At 35.5% G+C, this 18696-nt stretch overlaps 3 protein-coding genes across 3 annotated transcripts; 2 read left to right on the top strand and 1 right to left on the bottom strand.

Annotated features, from left to right (window-relative positions):
* The first annotated feature begins 602 nt into the window (after positions 1-602).
* On the top strand, positions 603-4329 carry LOC147501161 (uncharacterized). Its single transcript, XM_086606193.1, has 4 exons — positions 603-790; positions 940-1925; positions 2933-3007; positions 3860-4329. Exons 2-4 carry the CDS (start codon positions 1107-1109, stop codon positions 3974-3976), a joined length of 1011 nt encoding a protein of 336 aa, XP_086462319.1. The 5' UTR covers positions 603-790; positions 940-1106; the 3' UTR covers positions 3977-4329.
* Positions 4330-4492: 163 nt separating this feature from the next.
* On the bottom strand, positions 4493-7329 carry LOC147501162 (uncharacterized). The gene is made up of 2 exons (XM_086606195.1): positions 6386-7329; positions 4493-4935 (listed from the first exon to the last, which is right to left on the bottom strand). Exon 1 carries the CDS (start codon positions 7197-7199, stop codon positions 6390-6392), a length of 810 nt encoding a protein of 269 aa, XP_086462321.1. The 5' UTR covers positions 7200-7329; the 3' UTR covers positions 4493-4935; positions 6386-6389.
* A 1835-nt stretch (positions 7330-9164) lies between these two features.
* Positions 9165-17549, top strand: LOC147501163 (aldehyde dehydrogenase family 3 member H1-like). Its single transcript, XM_086606192.1, is given in 13 exon segments — positions 9165-9346; positions 12606-12656; positions 12738-13014; positions 13455-13523; positions 13611-13707; positions 14789-14995; positions 15744-15859; positions 15938-16030; positions 16033-16044; positions 16132-16304; positions 16397-16487; positions 16668-16817; positions 17098-17549. Coding segments are annotated over 11 exon segments (1485 nt in total). The 5' UTR covers positions 9165-9346; positions 12606-12656; positions 12738-12777; the 3' UTR covers positions 17338-17549.
* Positions 17550-18696: the final 1147 nt, after the last annotated feature.

Below are 18696 nucleotides of genomic sequence, written 5' to 3' on the forward strand. Positions count from 1 at the left end.
GATTTTTTTTTCCTTTCGGTCAGGATGTTTCATTCCGTCCGCCCGTTTTTTCGATTTTTACATTCAAACGGAATCAAACATTCCGTCTGAAAGTCACATCTACATTGGGCAACCTTTTCTTGTTTTTCATTGCAAAGATAGTAAAGATGAGAAATAGTCTTACATCGAGGTGAAAAAAAGTAACTTGCATTAGAAATGCTCTTAAATCGCCTTTTTCTAACCAGGAGATAGATAGCTACGACTAAGCTTGCAGTTGCTTTGCACTTGATCTCCATGTCGGTGTTCCGTGTTTAGAGCTTATCTTTAGAGTTGCTTCCCTATAGTTAATTAATGAACAAAGCAGGGCGCATTGTATTTCCATGTCTTAAAAAGTCGGATGTATGATGCTATCGAAAATGTGTAAACTGCATATGATATGTGTTTTCTGATACATTACTCCAAGCTTTTTGAACATATATAAAAGTTTAATATATATGGTCATCGCCAGTAATGTGGCGTGTGTAAATTTGTCCGTAGAATCACATTTTGCCGTGTTGGCATGTAATGTAAGACTGGACTGGTTAAAATTAATTAACATGGGACGTGGTGAGACGTGTCGCGTTAAACGAGAAGGTAGAAGAATAGGCTGTCTTAAAACCAGGAGCAGTTGAACTTCATCACGTGATACTTGGTTGCTACTTGCCAGTAAGTAGAAGTAAAACAAAAGCACTTCACTTGTGAAAAGCAACAAAGAAACTCAAAAACAAGTTTGATTTTGTCCACAGAGAATATTGGATCTGTCAATTAACTGGTAAATCCTTCTTCCCTTTTGCAGTTAAGTTCAGTTTTTTTTAAATTATCTCCACTGTTGATACATAAATTATGTACAATTGTTACTTTAGTGGCTTTCTTGGGCTGTTTGGGTTGCAAGTGTTTATTTTCAGTCTATTTTGCTTATAGATGGTAAGATGGGACGCCTAGAATTGTTCAAAAGGCATACTTGATGAATACAGATTAAGTTATATAATGTGATAGGCCTACAAGAAGATCTGTTGGATATAAATAAAGGTGGAAATAAGAATGAAGGTTTATGCCCGTCGAACGTGAACAAAAATATACTTACCGTCATGACACCGCGTCAGAGTATAGATATGGAGGGAACCTTGACAACGTGTCGTGTGTGTCAATGTGTGGAATCTGATAGAAGGGGTGATGTGGCATTGGGATTTTTGGATATTAGCCCACCCTCTCAGGATATTTCTAGTATCGATGACGATAATGGGCTGGAAGATCAGAAATGTGCTAAAAGTGACATTGTTCGAGCTAAAAGTTATGGCAGTGAGTCTGGGGTTACTGAGTTCATAAGCCCCACTGGAGAGATATTCATTTGTAGTGTAGATTTAGAGGCCGGTTTTGATCACCATCAAGATAAGCTGATTGGTCTTGGTTGTTCTTGCAAAAGTGATCTTGCACTTGCTCATTATGCTTGTGCATTGAAGTGGTTTGTTAACTATGGGTCCACTGTGTGTGAAATTTGTGGAAGTGTAGCAGTGAATATCAGGCCTTCTGACTTTGAAAAGGTTGTGGCTTCTTTAAAAGACTATGAAACATTAATGCAAAAGACTGTAAGTGGGGAACCAACTTCGACACATGTGCGGAGAAATTCTGCTGTAGATCCTGATGCTGTTGCTGGTATTAGGAGACAAAGGCTTAGTGAGATTGCGCTGTGGTTCAATATTCATATGACCAACAATAATAACAGTCATAATAGTTCCACAACAGTTTCACAGGGAGTTATAGAACTTTCTGCCAATAACACTATGGAGGGCGCTCTTACCAATGAAAATCGTGCGACCAAGTGGGCTGTTGAAATTACTGGCATTCTAGTTGCTACTGGGCTTCTTACTGTTACTTTGGCATGGTTAATTGCTCCTCGTGTTGGAAAGGTACGCTTAGGTGTAAGTTTAATCTGTTATGGATTTTTTAAATAGGAAGCTTTTGTATTTTCATTCTAAACTATTGAGGTGGGTGTTTCTTTAGTTTCACTTGTTTATCTTCCATTTGTTCTACATCCCTCCCTCCCCCCAAAAAAAAAAAAATCTACACACACACACACACACACACACACACACACACACACACACATTTTGTTTCCTTTCGTACCATGTAAAACCAAGTATTGTGCATGGAGAATAGTGGTTTGTCCGATAAATTATTTTTTGTAAATTTACTTAACGAGTCTGCCCTCCCACTGAGAACTTCTTTTGTATCTTCCTTCCATGATATCATCTTCCTATCTGGCTAAAGTACTTTCATATTTAAAATCTTCTTTTCAGTATTAATATAAGAATAGATCTCCTTGCCGAATATCGATCACATCATGTTCAATGTGATTGAGCTTGTGCAGAACTGCGAAAGGGTATTCTATCAGTTATCAGTAGCTTATGGGTAAACTGAAATAATATGTTAACTTAATATATTGGGACAAGATCAATATACAACATTTTTTATACAACAATTTATACAATGACCTCCATCTCACTCTACAAATATAACACTTATGACTTGATTTTTTGTGGATGCTATCTTTCCACCATGGATAACATCCTGCAAAAAAATGGGCTCATTTGGAAATTTCTAAAGATGACAAAAGAGGGTTGCAAAATTTTTAATCCTGACTGTTAAATAAAATTACATTTTCAAATCAACTTTTGAAAGGGTTAGAGATTTCGAAATGAGCTCAAATTTTGTGGATGTGATTTTTATAGTGGTAAGATAATACCCACAAAATTTCAGTTTTTAGTTCAACTTAAAAAATGGTGTTGTATGAATTGTTGTATAAAAGGTGTTGTATATGGATCCCTCCCCTAATATATTTGTCAGTTTTTTTACCCTTTCCAAAGTTTCTCTTCTTGATATGTTGTATCTAACAAATTCCTCCTTTACAATGCAGAGGACTGCAAAGATGGGCCTTCGTATCCTCCTTGGAGGTGTATGTGCACTGACAGTTGTGATCTTCCTGCGCTTTGTAAGTACCTGTTAGTTGTTTGATTTTTTTTTAAGTGGTAGAATGAATATTAACCAGTAGGCTAAAGTTATTTGTTATTGTTCAACTTAGAGTTGCAATAGAGGTCATGGTTCCTTAGTAAACCGATGCGGAGGTTGAGATTTCCTCGAATTAATCTCATTCTCTCTATACCAATATGATTATCTGCATTATTTATTTGATTACAACACAATCTCATCATGGTTGTATCAGTACCTCACATGTTCATCGCTCTTTCCTTTTTGTCGATACCATATTGTAGTATCTCAAATTCTCAAGCAAAATCTTTGCCAGGAGATCTCATTGTCTTCATCAATTGGAAAATGCCGCTATATGAAAGCTTAGTTTGAGAGGGTCGTCAAAATACTTTAACTTTTTAAGAGTCTATTCTATACCAAGGTCTTTTTCCCGTGATAGATCTTACTCTTTCACTGTAAAGTTAATGGCTTAGTGCTAGGCTCTTATTAATGAAATGAAAATGCTTATTTTAAATCCTTTTGCTGTGCTTTCTCCATTTTCTTCTTCTTTTCGTGGAAATGTATGTTGGGTGCTTCATTACAGTTTCGTGATCCTTGCTTGCAAGTTATTGGTTACTGCTTCCTTTTGGTGTTGAACACTCGAACTGAACTATTTTAGGAGCAAGTGTTCTTTCTTCAGAAATCCTATGCACCAAGGTTCTTTTAACCTGCAGAGGCTTTGGACTGCAATTGCCAAGAAATTGTGAAATTGTCTATACTAAAACTTTATTTAGTCTTTCTTTGTGTTGTCAGCTTTCAATTGCATATGCTGAGTTGATGAGAGCTAAATTGATTTATTTCATTATGGATATTACAGATAGTGCTTACCAGAATCAAGTATGGACCTGCGCGTTACTGGGCAATTCTATTTGTCTTCTGGTTTCTTGTATTTGGAATATGGGCTTCACGAACTCATGGTGCACATAAAACATGAAGATATGATTCTCTTTGTATGCTTTAATCCACTAGGTATCATAACTACAAGGCATTGACGCAATTGTTAGATTTCTTCGTCTAGCTAATGAGTATTTTGCTGCAGTAATGCATATAGTGAGTATTTCATTGTACAGCGATCTTTGTGACCCATTCTGTGTTGAATTCAATGGGGTTCTTAGGCCCGTGCTTTGTTGCCAAAGGTTGGGTTTTCAAGTCCACGAGCTGGAAAATAAGAGCCTTGCAGGGCAATTATGGAATCTATTGTATAACATAAAGTGTATATACTAATGGTTTCTCTGTTATACCTTAAATTTGGTCTGTTTATAATCTGAACTTTGATATCGGAGCAAATATTGGGTACTTGGTGTGTGTCGATTGGCTCAAGAACGAAACAGTGGCGTGCAGTAGTCATTTAAACTTATATTGTTAAGGATGTTAACCTATCTGCAACTGTTATTCCTAAAATGCATGTACCTGGAAGTGCGTCACATCATTATTGCTACTACTACAGAAGTTGAAACTGACATAGCTACAAAGTGTTTCTTAGAAGAATACATAGAATCAGTAAGTGGTAGCAATTGCCAATATTTACACATCTAACGTTTGACATCTTCGTGTTTGTCAACTGGTAATGTTAAAATTGATTACAAGGAGCAACTTTAGGTATAACGCACAGGCTTCATTACTTAAGATTCAAAGGAAACGCCTCAAAACTAACTTTGCTGAACTGCTAGTCCTGTTAAGGAGACTGTAAAAGGATCTAACTCAAGGAGGTTGTGATCCTTAACACGACCATCTGATGAAAGTTTACCACCTCTACGTTCTTCTCCTCCGGACATGGTTGAAGATTCATCCATCCCAAGGGATCCTGTCAAAACTGGCGATGTATCAAGTTCCTTCACAATTATGGAATCCACTATCACCCACCCATCATAGCTATTCTCTAACCAGCAACACCTGTAAATGCAGATTCAAAACCCAACTTAAGAAACACATAGTAATATAGTAAGATATTTTTAACTCAAATAGCAAACTTGATAGAAACAGGAACTTAGGTAATCACAAACATTAACAGCATGAGAGAGAGGTTGGATGAGTGAACTGCGAGTGTAATTCATCAAGACAACGCAAGACCTGCTGCACTCTGCAGAAGCAACGTATACAAACACAAAAAGTTCCAACGGGCAGAAAAGGAAAATATTGTCACCTGTTTTTCTTTTCTATCAGTATTTATCTGTTAGCTGGTCTGATATGTAGTCAGCATTCTAGAAGCAGTACTTAGAAAAACAGAAAAATCACTCTGATTCTTATTTGAATTGAAGCCATTCAGCTAAGCTGAAAGTCATATTGCCTATTCCCTATCTATACACAAATAGATTAGATTTGAAAAAGCTCCGACAATCGAATAGTGCTGATGGTTGAATTTCAGATTCGGATGGATTGTATTCAAGCTGTCTCCAAAGACTTTATGGGGGAAAAAAAATCAAAATATGATGCAATATTCAGTGTATGACACTACTCCTTTGTCCAAAAATTTCGCATAGATGGAATCAAGGAATTTAGGGTGTTACCGCTGATTTTAGCAAGTCATAGAAGACGTTAATATCTTTGGGGTTATTTACAGTTCAAAGATGATATGACATTTTCATCACCTAAACCTTCATTGGACATAACTGACTTTCTAAATTTGATGATTTCAATTCAACCTCACATTTTCTGTTGTTCACTTTTCCGTCTACTGCAAGCAGAACCATGTTGCGACAAGAAGATGAGGATGAGTTAAAGATGCAATCAAGGCTCAATGACATTTGTCGACCACAAGTGATATCTAGGTGACCAAGAAAACCAAAACCTTCTCATCACTACATCACTACGTACTTAGCAAGGTTTGGGAATTATGTCGAAGATTTGAATTTGAGCACAAATATACATAAGAAGATGATTGAGAACGAGATAATGAACAAGAACCACTTTATCCAAATCAATTTTTTTGCACCGATTTGCATTTATACCAGGAGTCCATGACAAAAGGATATATGTATGTAACAGAGATGTTGAGTAATTGTCAGTTCTAAAATTTATGCTATCACTAATAACAGTAATACCTCTACTAAATCATCCTGATATTCAGAATTGGAGCAATCTAAGCCTCTAAGGTACCGCCAAAAGTGTGAAACATGCAACCTCGACAGCAACATACTATATGCTAATGTTGATCATATCATTCACATCACGAAACCTCAAAAATTGCCCCTAATGTGTTATGAAATAGTATATGTCTAGGTTTTCAATCAAAACAAACACAAATGATAACTTAAAATACACAATACAAACATAATAAAATCTGTGTGCATCGCAAACATAAACAAAATCACTAAAAAGAACAAAGAAGTATATAAAAACATACCAATTTACGCGAGGTAGAAGATGTCATCAGTCATGAGAAGTATATACTGCAAAATCCTTAAAGGGGCATTCCTGAAATCCAAACTAGGCAATCTCAACTCCCTAATTCTGAATTTCCCATTCTCAGAGGAACTGACATTGCAATTCAAATCTACAATCTCGACTCGACTAGAATCAACCTTCCTATAGAGATACACAGAAACAGGATAGGTAGACCCAAAATTCCCAGAAACAAAAGATGAGCCATTCTTAGTTTTGAACATAGTCCAACCCCTTCCAACCAGAACACTAGAAAACCTCTCCATACTATTAATTCTATCACCACTCACCTTAGAAAAAAGGGAAAGTGAAGAACAATCCCAAATGTTAATATTCTCATTCACACTCTCATTCTTCTTGAGTTTGCAAAAACCAAGCTTGAAAAAACCTCTAGAGAGATGAACAAAGGAAGTAAGATGAGTTAATGAAGCATTGGCAAAAGAAGGAAAAGGAAGTGGAACAAAATCATTAGACATTGACCATGTGGATGATGATGTCGATGACCATAATGATGAAGAAGTTGATGGCCATGAGAATATGATATGAGAAAGTGAGGGGTTGGGATGTAAGTTCATACCCATGTCTCTAGCTATGGTACATAGTCTATATGTATCTTTGATGACTTCATTTGTTGGAAGAAAGATAAGAAATGGGATGGTCTTTGTTTTTGTGTGAAGTTTTCTACTTTGATGGTCTGCATGTTTATGATTACGTTGATTTGTTAAGTTAATGGTGTCTCCTAAAACTAGAGAACGTACCAGTTTTAGTGAAAGCATCTCTCTTCTCTAAAACCTCTTCACTTACTTTCCCTTCCTCTCTCCTCTTACACTTTCCCTTTCATTCTCTTCTGTCCACATTATTATGTCGTTCAACTCAAGATGAGTCATGCATGGTCAAAATTCGAAATTTGGCTTTGGCAGATGAGATTTTGTGTATGTGGTGATGCACTAGGCCCCTGGTGTTCACAGTTATTTTGTGAACATTTTCGTGGGCCACAATGATTTGATCGAAGAGTCGGTGTCCCTTTAAGAAAGAGCATGTCTTCAGTGCGCGAGATGTATGGTGCGCAGGTAATGTGGGCCTTTGGATTTGGACTTTTGCGATACAATACACACGCACCCCTTGGTATGAGTAGCCCAAATTTGATAGCATACCATACAACCTGCGCACCATAGATTTAGCTTTTAAGAAATACAGCAAAATAGTCAAAAAGGTATATCAATTTATCCTGGAATTTCAATTGAGATAATATATTATCTGTCCATCCAAATTTATATCTTTTATTAATAAATATTTTTTAAATCTTTTAATTGTTTAATTATTTACAACTCAACAAATTGAGGGGCGGATGATACATGTCATGTATCATCATGGTTTATGACATGTATTACCCTTTTACACAATGATATATGACGTGTAGCACGATGATACAAAACATGTAGCATCTGCCACGTGTTGACTTTTTTGTTGTGTTGACCTTTTTTGATTTTTTTGTGATAAACACGTGTTAAATTTATCTGATGTGTAATTGTTTTTTTTTACTTATTATTTGTGTATATTTGAAATAAAAAATGAATGACACATGTGAAAATCATAGCCACGTATACTAAATTTGGACGGAATGGTAACAGGTTACCTTTATTGACGAATTTGTGATAAACACGTGTTAAATTTATCTGATGTGTAATTGTTTTTTTTACTTATTATTTGTGTATATTTGAAATAAAAAATGAATGACACATGTGAAAATCATAGCCACGTATACTAAATTTGGACAGAATGGTAACAGGTTACCTTTATTGACGAATTACTTAAGTACGTTACCTAATCGACGAAAAAAAAATATATTACCTCAATTGAAATTTCAAAATAAGTTCATATACCTTTTTGGCTATTTTTTCCCTTGGGACAAGGGTTCTTGACGATCTTTAGAACTCATTCAATCAATATTTTCTACGGAACATTACAAATCTTTTGAATCAATGAAGGAGAATGGCAAGTAGGCACACAAAATATTTTCATTGGACTTTTGCCCCTTGTAAAAGACAAGCATCGAGGCCATCAGCCCCAAGGGATTTTCTTTCTTTGATAGGTCCATTCAATTTCATTAGATCCTCAACAGTTAAATTGTAAGTGACGGAAACTAGGAAGGTGAAGGAAAGTAGGAAACTAATGGCGGTTTTGCTTTTGTCTAATTTTACGTTTGATCCAACTTTTATTAGGCTTTTATCTACCCTTCACCAGTGGTTTCTTCCCTAGCAATTAGCACTTCGAGCCCACCAAAGCTCGTGGTTTTTGTTCCTATCAAATGTCAGTGTGAAAATGTCACACACTCACACTCCAAAGATTTTGGGATTTATTTTAAAAATGGCATAAGTCGTATTCCTTAATTTACCAACAAAAGTTGTGTTCCTTAATTTTCATACGCTTAAAATATGTGATTTAGGTTCCATTTTATGTGAACAGAGTTGTACACTTATTATATTTTTCTCTATCCTGATTTCACGAACAAAACACAGCCTCAGCCTTAATAAAATCGAATGGCTGCATCATGCATGAGCTCATCTCTGCTCTCTTCCTCACCAACGTCGTTTACATTGTGGTTTTAGTTTACCTTGTGTACATTATACGAGTCACAAGTTGCTATAAGACAGAAATGTATATTCAATTATTGGTAAAAACCAAAATAACTCATTTGTTGCATATGGCGTGGAGCCATGGACGCAGAAACGTTCAAAACAATCACCATCCCTATCTGCATATCTACCCTTCATCGTGGGGGGCAGGAGAACTGTTTTCGTCGTCCACCCATCACCTCTGCTGTATCAACTCCCTTGTTCCAAACCTTACTTAAACGGGTTACCCCTTCTGCTGCTTTCATCATCTTCCCCAGCCTAAGCATTGAGCTCTTTTATGAGTACAGGTACTTCTTTTTAGCTTCAAGTTTTAGTTCCAAATCTTCACTTATTCTACCTTATATCACATTGTACTTCTGTGGAAGTAAGTCATTTCCAAGGATTAATATGTTTCATTCCCCCCTCTTTATGACAAGTTTGTTAGTAAGGCTAACTTGCTAAGTATTGATGCTATACCCTTTCATAAATGCTGCATAAATACTAACACATTGGAAGTAAATTATTTACAATGCAAGCACTTAACTGGTCTCAAATATTGCTTATTATTTTTATTTTCATCTGAGGCCAACTAAAGGAATACCGTGACTTTTTCTTTAAAAATATAGGTGCAGTGTAGTGAGATTTGAGAGACGACCCAAGTATTTGAGTATTTCTAATAATGTCAAATTAACGCATACATTATATGGTTTGCAACTAGGGCAGGGAATTGGGTCGGGTAGATCTGAATCAGATCCGACCCGATTACCGAATACATCAGGTTCAGGTTGATTTTTATATCCGTTTATGTATTCGGGTCGGATTTGGGTTCGGATTCGGATATAATTTTTGGGTTTTTTTTTTAATTTTTAGTGTTATCCGATCGGGTTAGTCGGGTTCGAATATTAAAATTCGGATATAATCGGGTTCAAATTCGGATTCGAATACTGTGAAATTATTCGGATTCAGATTCAGATATAGCCATATCCGATCTGATTCCGACCCGATCGCTGCCATATTTGCAACGTAACTCGCACTCTTAGACTATTTAGGCACGACTAATCTGTTTCTTACTGTTTTTGTTGAAGTTCTGGTTTGGACGTCAGTATCACTTCTATTATATTTCTGCATCTTTTTCATTGTTATCTTTAAGTAATTGTCAATTTCTACTAACATTGGTGAAATTGTTCTAATATATCAAGCTACAAAATACTAGAAACTCTTGACAAATATAATAGATAAAAGAGCTAGAAGAACAGAAGTGTTCAATTGCCGGTTAGATAATCATAATTCATAATCTGTATATATATATATATACAACACGATATCTCAAGGAAAACTAGGACAACAGTACAAAACTAAGGATTTAATATAGCTATCGGAAACACATAATTTATTTTATCGATTATCAAAAATGAATTACAATTATAAATCTGATTCAAGTTCAGTCGGTTTAGTTGAACAGATACACCATCCCACCCCTAATTAGAAGTAAGAACCATTGTACACAGTTCAATTGTTTAGGCTTTTAAGCAAGTTGATTTAAGAGAGTTACGTATTCTGCAGGTCACATATTATCTAACTTGTTTGTTGTATCCGTTTCACCTAGTTTAGACTGAATCACCTAACCATTAGAAAAAAGAACTCGTACAACATATAACTTGTACGTGAAGCTTGGAGGAAAAAAATGAAAAAGAAAAACCATAATGATTCAACTATATAACTGACAGAGATGGTTCAACTAGCCACTATATTTATAATATTAGTATTAGTTTTTAAAAGCAATCTATAATATAATGGCAGCCATTACAGCATCACACTTTCACACCAAGTTTAGTTTTAGTTTTTTTTTTTGTTTGGCAAGTCTATTTTAAATAAAATCAGTAACTCTTTGGTGCTAGCAGGGTTCAAGCTCTAGACTTCTAGTATTATCACCCAAAAATTCGAAAAACGATTAAAAAGAGTATCAAATTTTACACATTTTGACAGTTTGGGGACCAAACTTTTTTTCTTGACAGTTTGGGAACCAAACTGTTTGTTTTTTGCAATTTAGGAACTTCTGTCAAATTTCTCTAACAGTGTTTCTAATTTGTATTTTTTATTTTATTTTTTCGAAAAATAAAAAATATGCTGACGTGTACAACTATAACTCACACGCACACACTTCTCACGTGATAACAATATGTCTTCCCCAAAGAAGGGGAGATTTACTCTCCATAAGTTAATTACATCCTCATGGTTCTTTGTGTCACCGTTGTACTTGTGTTTGGAGATGGGAAAGATCTCAGCAATGTATTTGGAGTCGTGGTCAGTCTAGTTATGCTAATCACCACCATATTGCTGACACTGGTCATGCTCATGATTTGGAGGACCTCAATTGTGTTGGTCGCTCTTTACTTTGTCACATTTTTCCTTATTGAAGGGGTTTATGTTAGTGCGGTCTTCACCAAGATTCCAGAAGGTGGATGATTACCTTTTGCCATTTCCATCTTGCATTGGAGGCAAAGAAAGTTAAGATGGACTCAGTCTTGTCCTTGGGCAATACATCAAGAATATGAGGTCCTTGCATAAAGTCACTGTTTTCACAACCCTTTGTTACTTGTTGGTTGCTAAAGTGCCTCAACAGGAGTGGATTCTTGTCAAGAATTTGGGCCTTAAAGGGGTGTATGGCTGTGTAATTCAGTATTATTTAGCTTTCAGAGATTACTTAGCTGTCAGAGTAAACCTCCCCTTCTTTGGGGAAGACCTATTGCTATCAATAAAAAGTGTGTGCGTATGAGTTATAGTTGTATAGGTCAGCATATTTTTTATTTTTCAAAAAAAAATAAAAATAAATACAAATTAGAAACAATGATAGAGAAATTTGACAAAAGTTCCTAAATTGCAAAAAACAAACAGTCTGTCAAGAAGAAAAAAAGGTTTGGTCCCCAAACTTTCAAAAGTGTAAAGTTTGATATTCTTTTTAGTCGTTTTTCACCCAAAATTTTTACCAACTTTACTAATTTTACTAGTTGGCACCTGCAAGTTTAATTATTTTGACCAGCTAGACACGTTGTAATCGGATCCAAAAGAAATCGGATCTGATCACATACAACGTGACTATGGAAGTGGGGTTGCGACACCTTTTAAAAAAAAAGGCAGTGGGGTTACAAAACCTCAATAATCAACAAAAAAAAAAAAATCATGGGTTAGGTGAATCTGGTGATATATAATATGGACAATTCAAAATGGATCCAGCTACAACAACAAGTTTATTAATAGTAAAATCAAACAAAATTTGCTCCTTGGAAATTATTTTTTATTTTTTATTTTTTACTTGCCTTAATGATTTTTGTATTTTGGTTACAATAAAATGAATAAATGCCAATGATCACCACATATAAAACGGCTTTCGTACTTTGCTTATTAATATTAATAAATACACACGCATGCACGAGGACCAACAGAGAATCCAAATCCAAATCTCTGACGCACTAGTTAGTAACTTGTTCTCCCTCACTTCTGACTTCCAACGTTTGTGTTTTCGTGTTTTTTTATAGCCACTTTCCCTTCTCTCTATCTTGCCTGCAGATTCTTTAAGCACAACACATCATCACCCCACCATTTGTTCTCTTCTTCTCGGTATTCATTTCAACTCCTTTCTCTGTTGTCCACTGTTTTCTTTGTTTTTGCTAACTTTAAAGCTTTGTTTTGCTTCTGTAGTAGAATATCTGCTTCTGTGAGTTCTGAACAAGTTGGTAGAATGACTGTTATAATGGCTGATGAAGAGAATAAGGACAAGAAGTTTGATAGTAAGAGTGGTTCTTTATTGGTCAAGGAGTTGAGAAAGAGTTTTGGGTCGGGTGTAACCAAGAGTTATGAATGGAGAGTGGCTCAGCTAAATAGTATTTTTAAGATGATGGATGAAAATGAGTCAGAGATTGCTGAAGCTCTTGCTAAGGATCTTTCTAAGCATAGCTTCGAGACTTTCTTCTCCGAGGTTCGATTTCTTTTAACTTAATTTTGAGTAAATTAAGGGTAGTACTAGTTTTTTCTTATGAGTCTGGCTTTTATATCAATGTTGATGATGGTTGGATATTTTGGTGCATGAATGATTTGAGATATAGGCTAGAATCTAGTTTGAATTGGGTGGTTAACTGTAACATATAATTGGGATCTTTGTTTTTATTGTGAATTTTGGTGAGACTTAAAATGTGGAGTAAACGCCTTTGCAAAGACAATTTCATCCTTGGGCGACAATGGAAACTTGTATTGAAGTAAAACCCTTTATTTTTAGCTGAATGTATCCGGTGTATGCAAAACAATATAGCTATATATACGACCAAAAATTATTTGTATTAATGTGTACTACATTTTCTTTTGTTTTCTAAGAATATTCAGCTCAAAATTAATTATGATATATTTTGGTTTGTAATGCAGATTTCCTTTATAAAGACCTCATGTAAAGTTGCTCTTAAAGAACTAAAACATTGGATGAAGCCGGAAAAGGTAATGTTATATGACCATCATACAGTTTGGAACATTGTTTGAGTTAGAGAAAACGCTATGCTATAAAAGATTTTAACATTTTTGCAGGTCAAAACTTCAATTACAACGTTTCCAGCATCAGCAGAAATTGTGTCTGAACCACTAGGAGTTGTATTGGTCATTTCGACATGGAACTATCCTATCAGTATGTGGCATTCCTTGAAATCTTACTTAAGTGCACCTAAATGTATGACTGTATGTTGTAGTCTTACTTAAGTGCCTATCTCTATGTAGAAATCCTTGAATGTCTACCAATGATTATGTGCTGTTAATTGAAGTTATTTGTGCCATGCTTTTTGTTAGTAATGGTATTAATCCTTAGTTTTGTCACATGAGTGTTCATCATAACAGGGATTCATTTCCTTCACATGTTTATGAGTAATCAGCAAGTCCAAATGGATATCATACTCAATATTTAACTTTTTATCATTCCCTTTGCGTATGCTTCAGCCGTGTCTTCGAACTATAGAGGAATATGCAGTTCGCTCGTTTTGCCTCAGCTTTCTGTTTTTTTTTTTGCTTGGTAAGAGGAATAATATATGAACATTTACAAAGAGTTGCAGAAGCTGTGTGAACAGGTCATACAGTCATACCTGTTCTATTCAAAGCTAAATGGACACAAGAACATCACATAAAGTGATGGTCTAATACCAACATTACAATCAAGCAAACCTCATAGGGAGCCTCCCATCTTAGCAGCCATGGTGGCTTTCCCTCAAACACTTGACTCTCATTAGGTTGAAGAGTTGCAGCAACTTTAGCAACTAAATCAGCAGCAACACTGCTCTCCCTCCAAATGGAGGTGATTCTGACATAATGTAACTTACTTAGGCAAACTCTCCATCGAGGCTGTAAGTCCCATGGGAGTTGCCTCAGCTTTCAATTAAAAGTTCCTTTGTCTTCCTTTCTTTTGATTTTCTCCTTTACCTCTTGGACAAAGAGATATTAAACTAGTGGCTGAACCAAAATATCCTCATTCTGATCAACCCTTCTTCATTTGTTTCCCTTCTACTGCTCGAATTTGAGTTTGTAGTTTATGCTAGATATATGTATGGTTCTTGTTCATTGCTAAACTGTCTTTTCCAATTTAGAACCTATTCCTTTCATTTTTGTCATTTGGTCTGTTCTTTGAAATTTTGTTTAGATATTCTGTTATATTTTCTCTTAATTAATTCGTATGTGACCATGAAAGTTAATTTTCTAACTTCTCTTCAATTTCCTTCCAGTGTTATCTCTTGATCCAATGATTGGAGCTATTGCAGCTGGAAATGCAGTGGTTCTTAAACCATCAGAAATTGCTCCTGCATCATCTTCATTACTTGCAAGATTCATAGAAAAATACCTAGATACTTCTTCCATAAGAGTTGTTGAGGGTGCGGTTCCTGAAACAGCTGCACTGCTAGAACAGAAGTGGGACAAAATATTCTACACGGGTAATTTTGATATCCTATACCTTTTCTTGTTAGATGACTGCAACATATAATATTGACTTTCTATACCTTTAAAATTCTCTATGAATCTTAAATACTACGATATAGATTTTAGTATCAATTCCTTGTCATTTATGTATTTTAAGAGGGAAATTGTTTCTTCTGTTAACGCTTGGTAATGGAAAGTTCACTTGATACCTTTTGCTTGAGTTGACTATTTACTTAAGAAATTTTTGCAGTCGGTTAAGCTCCACTTGAATATGAGGAGTGGCTTATTGTTTGATTTTGCTTTAATCCCTCCGTATCATCCTTAAACGAACGCATATAAGATTGATCTTCAGACCTAGCAAAAATGTCTAAACTATAAGCGAAGTATCTGTAATCTTTCCATTGCTACTCTGTTTCTGGTAGGGTCATACGTTCCAGTAGACTAAATCTGGGGAGGATGATTGCATGATAAGAAAATCAGTTTTGCTTCTTAGGGTCTGGGGATTCTAGAGGGTATTGTAATAGACCATGAAATGTTGGAAGTGTATAATATTGCATCTGTTTATATTATTCATAGCATTATAGAAATAGTTTTCGGGATTTCCATACATAAGGCAGACTTGGATAAAATCAGATGGAGGTTATTTTCAAGTCTTAGAAGCTTTTTTCTCCGTCTTCCTCTCTTCTTAGAACAGCCTGTGGTCGCTCATTCGTTGATTTTGAATTTTATATCATAAATAATGGATAATCTCAATTTCTGTAGGTAATGGTCGAGTGGCGCGTATTATAATGAGTGCTGCTGCAAAGCACCTCACACCTGTAGTTCTAGAGCTCGGAGGGAAATCTCCTGTCATAGTTGACTCAAACATCGACTTAAAGGTAAAAAATCATTTCACATTTATTTTGCGTCCCATATTCACTGCAAAAGCAGGCTGACCTTATTTTTATGATGCAAAGGTTGCAAGCAGGCGTATTGCCTATGGAAAGTGGGCATGCAACAATGGGCAAGCTTGCATTGCTCCTGATTACATTATTACCAACGAAAGCTTTCGGCTCCGAAGTTGGTAAGAATTTATAGTGGAAGAGATGTACAAGCATTCTGAATAAATCATTTTTGTTTCATTCTTTCATTAGTTCTGTCATTCTATCAGGTAGATGCTTTACGAAGTAGATTGGAGGAATTCTACGGGAAAGATCCTATGGAATCAAAAGAAATATCGCGTGTTGTGAACTCCAATCACTTTGCACGCTTGACAAAGTTCTTGGATGAGGATAAGGTTTCTGATAAGATTGTCTATGGAGGCCAGCGTGATGAAAAACGCCTGTGAGTTTTCCATGACTGCATTGGCTCATGAAATCTTTGTCTTAAAAAAATAGATCAGGTTAGACTGATTATGTGTTTTGCTGCCAATGCAGAAAAATTGCTCCCACCATTTTGTTGGATGTTCCTCAAGACTCTCTAATCATGCAAGAGGAGATTTTTGGTCCATTACTTCCCATTGTCACTGTGAGAGCCCAGGCTGCTTCTGAAACCTTCATCTTTTCTCTTTTTTGTTTTCCTTCTCAAGTTTGATTATGTACAGATGAGAAAGTGTTCAATTACTTTTCGATCAATCATCTCTTCATGCAAGTATCTTGGACGCGAGGCATTTACAATAATTTCATCATTCTTCTTGGTTTGATGTAGGTCGACAACTTGGAAGAAAGCTTTGATTTGATTCTATCTAAAGATAAGCCTCTTGCAGCTTATCTTTTCACGAAAGACAAAAAACTTGAGCAGAAGTTTGTTAGCACCATCTCTTCTGGAGGGATGATCGTCAACGACACTGTCATCCATGTAATTATATTCCCATAGTAATTTAATACAAATGCATGCATATGCAATACAGGTGAAGTGTGACATTCAATACAACAATATAGGTCTTGGTGTTCACTTTGTTGGGTTTGTTCTTAGATAAGTGGGAATGTGGGTGTAGATTTTCACCATTCTAAAGTACTTACTCTAAGATGGTATCTGGGATGGCTGAGAGGGGGCATAATGTGTCCCCTGGACAGTCGCACACTTTTCCAGGAACTAATCATCCCAACTTCCTTTTTTGTTTCTTATTTGGTTGCAGCTAACGGCTCATACACTACCTTTTGGAGGAGTTGGAGAGAGTGGAGTGGGTGCGTACCATGGAAAGTTCTCATTTGATGCCTTCAGTCACAAGAAGGCAGTTATGTACCGTGGATTTGTAGGTGATGCACCAATAAGGTATCCACCATTTACTCCCCGAAAACAGAGACTTCTGACAGCCCTCCTCAACGGTGATATCTTTGGCGCAATTTTTTCTCTAATTGGATGGTCTAAAGTTTGATTGATGGGATTGGTTGTCTTGATGAATGTTTATCCTTTGTATTGAGTTTAAGTGAATTGTATATTCGTGCTTCATGATGAATAATTGATCAGCATGCACGATGAATGTATGGTAACCTTGTCCCCTCCGATTCCTTTTACTAATCGATGTGCATATTTGAGAATCGATACCATATATATTTAGCAGAAACAATGGGTGTTCACCAGAGAAAATGTGAAAGTGTCTTTAAATGTGAACCCAAAATATCGAATTCGGTTAATATTTTGGTGTACTTAAAAACTGATATATATACCGGATATATCGGAAATATCGGATATATCAATTTTTTTTGTGACCAGTCCAAACTATTTAAAATATAAAAAATATCGGTCAAAAAATATCAAAAAATATTGGAAATATCAAATATTTATATTAAAAAATGGCCAAAAAGTCAAACAATATATATTGTAAATATCACATATATCGGTTATATCGGCGATATAACATTTTATATCGGAAATTCCAATATATATCGGAAAAAAATTCAATATTCAGTGGATATATATCGGATATATTGATATCGGTGCACCAAAAAAACGATATATATATCGGTGATATATCGGATATATCAGCAATATTTTAGGCATTGGTAGTATGTTACCTGCATGTGCATGTAATAATCATTAATGATGGAAATAAACAGTTATTATTAGTGTGAAGGATTCCCTCAACTCTATAGTAATATAGTGTCTTGATGCAGTTTATTTAGTATTTTAAACAATTTATTTAGTGTTTTGCCCTCACCATGTAATAAGCATAAATGAAAAAGTTGTTCAAAGCACTATATAAACTATTCAAGATATCATGTCCGTTAACGTTTAAGAGAAAGCTTGTATAGTTGTTCTTCTAAAAGATTTCCTAAAGTCTATAGTATGCCTATGAACTATAACATAACTATGTATTAATGTATTAGTATATAAATTAGTATACTGCTATGCAGCAAAGAGGGAGGAGTGGAGAAGGGAGAGAGAGAGATTGAGTGGGCGTGGAGAGGGAGAGAGAAAAAGAGAGGGACGAAGAGAAGAAAAGAAGAAATGAGACAGAAACCAACCAAATGACTTTTTGTCCACGTCACTTGAATATGGCTAAATCTAAACCAAGAAATTGGGCTAGAGAGCCTGGTTTAAGAAAAAAAACAACTTAAAAGCCAGACCAATAATTTTTTTGAGTTTTAATACCCCTAATTTCTTTTCATCCGCATAAGTATTGTTTTATAGAAAATTATTAGAATTTGGACTTTTGACTTAAGACTAGCCCGCCACCTGTGATTTTTTGAGATAATTTCTTTATTTTTTCTCCCTTGCAAAATAACTACTTAGT

Source organism: Coptis chinensis, chromosome 4 (genome assembly GCF_015680905.1).
Source record: "Coptis chinensis isolate HL-2020 chromosome 4, ASM1568090v1, whole genome shotgun sequence".
In the NCBI taxonomy this organism is placed as follows: domain Eukaryota; kingdom Viridiplantae; phylum Streptophyta; class Magnoliopsida; order Ranunculales; family Ranunculaceae; genus Coptis; species Coptis chinensis.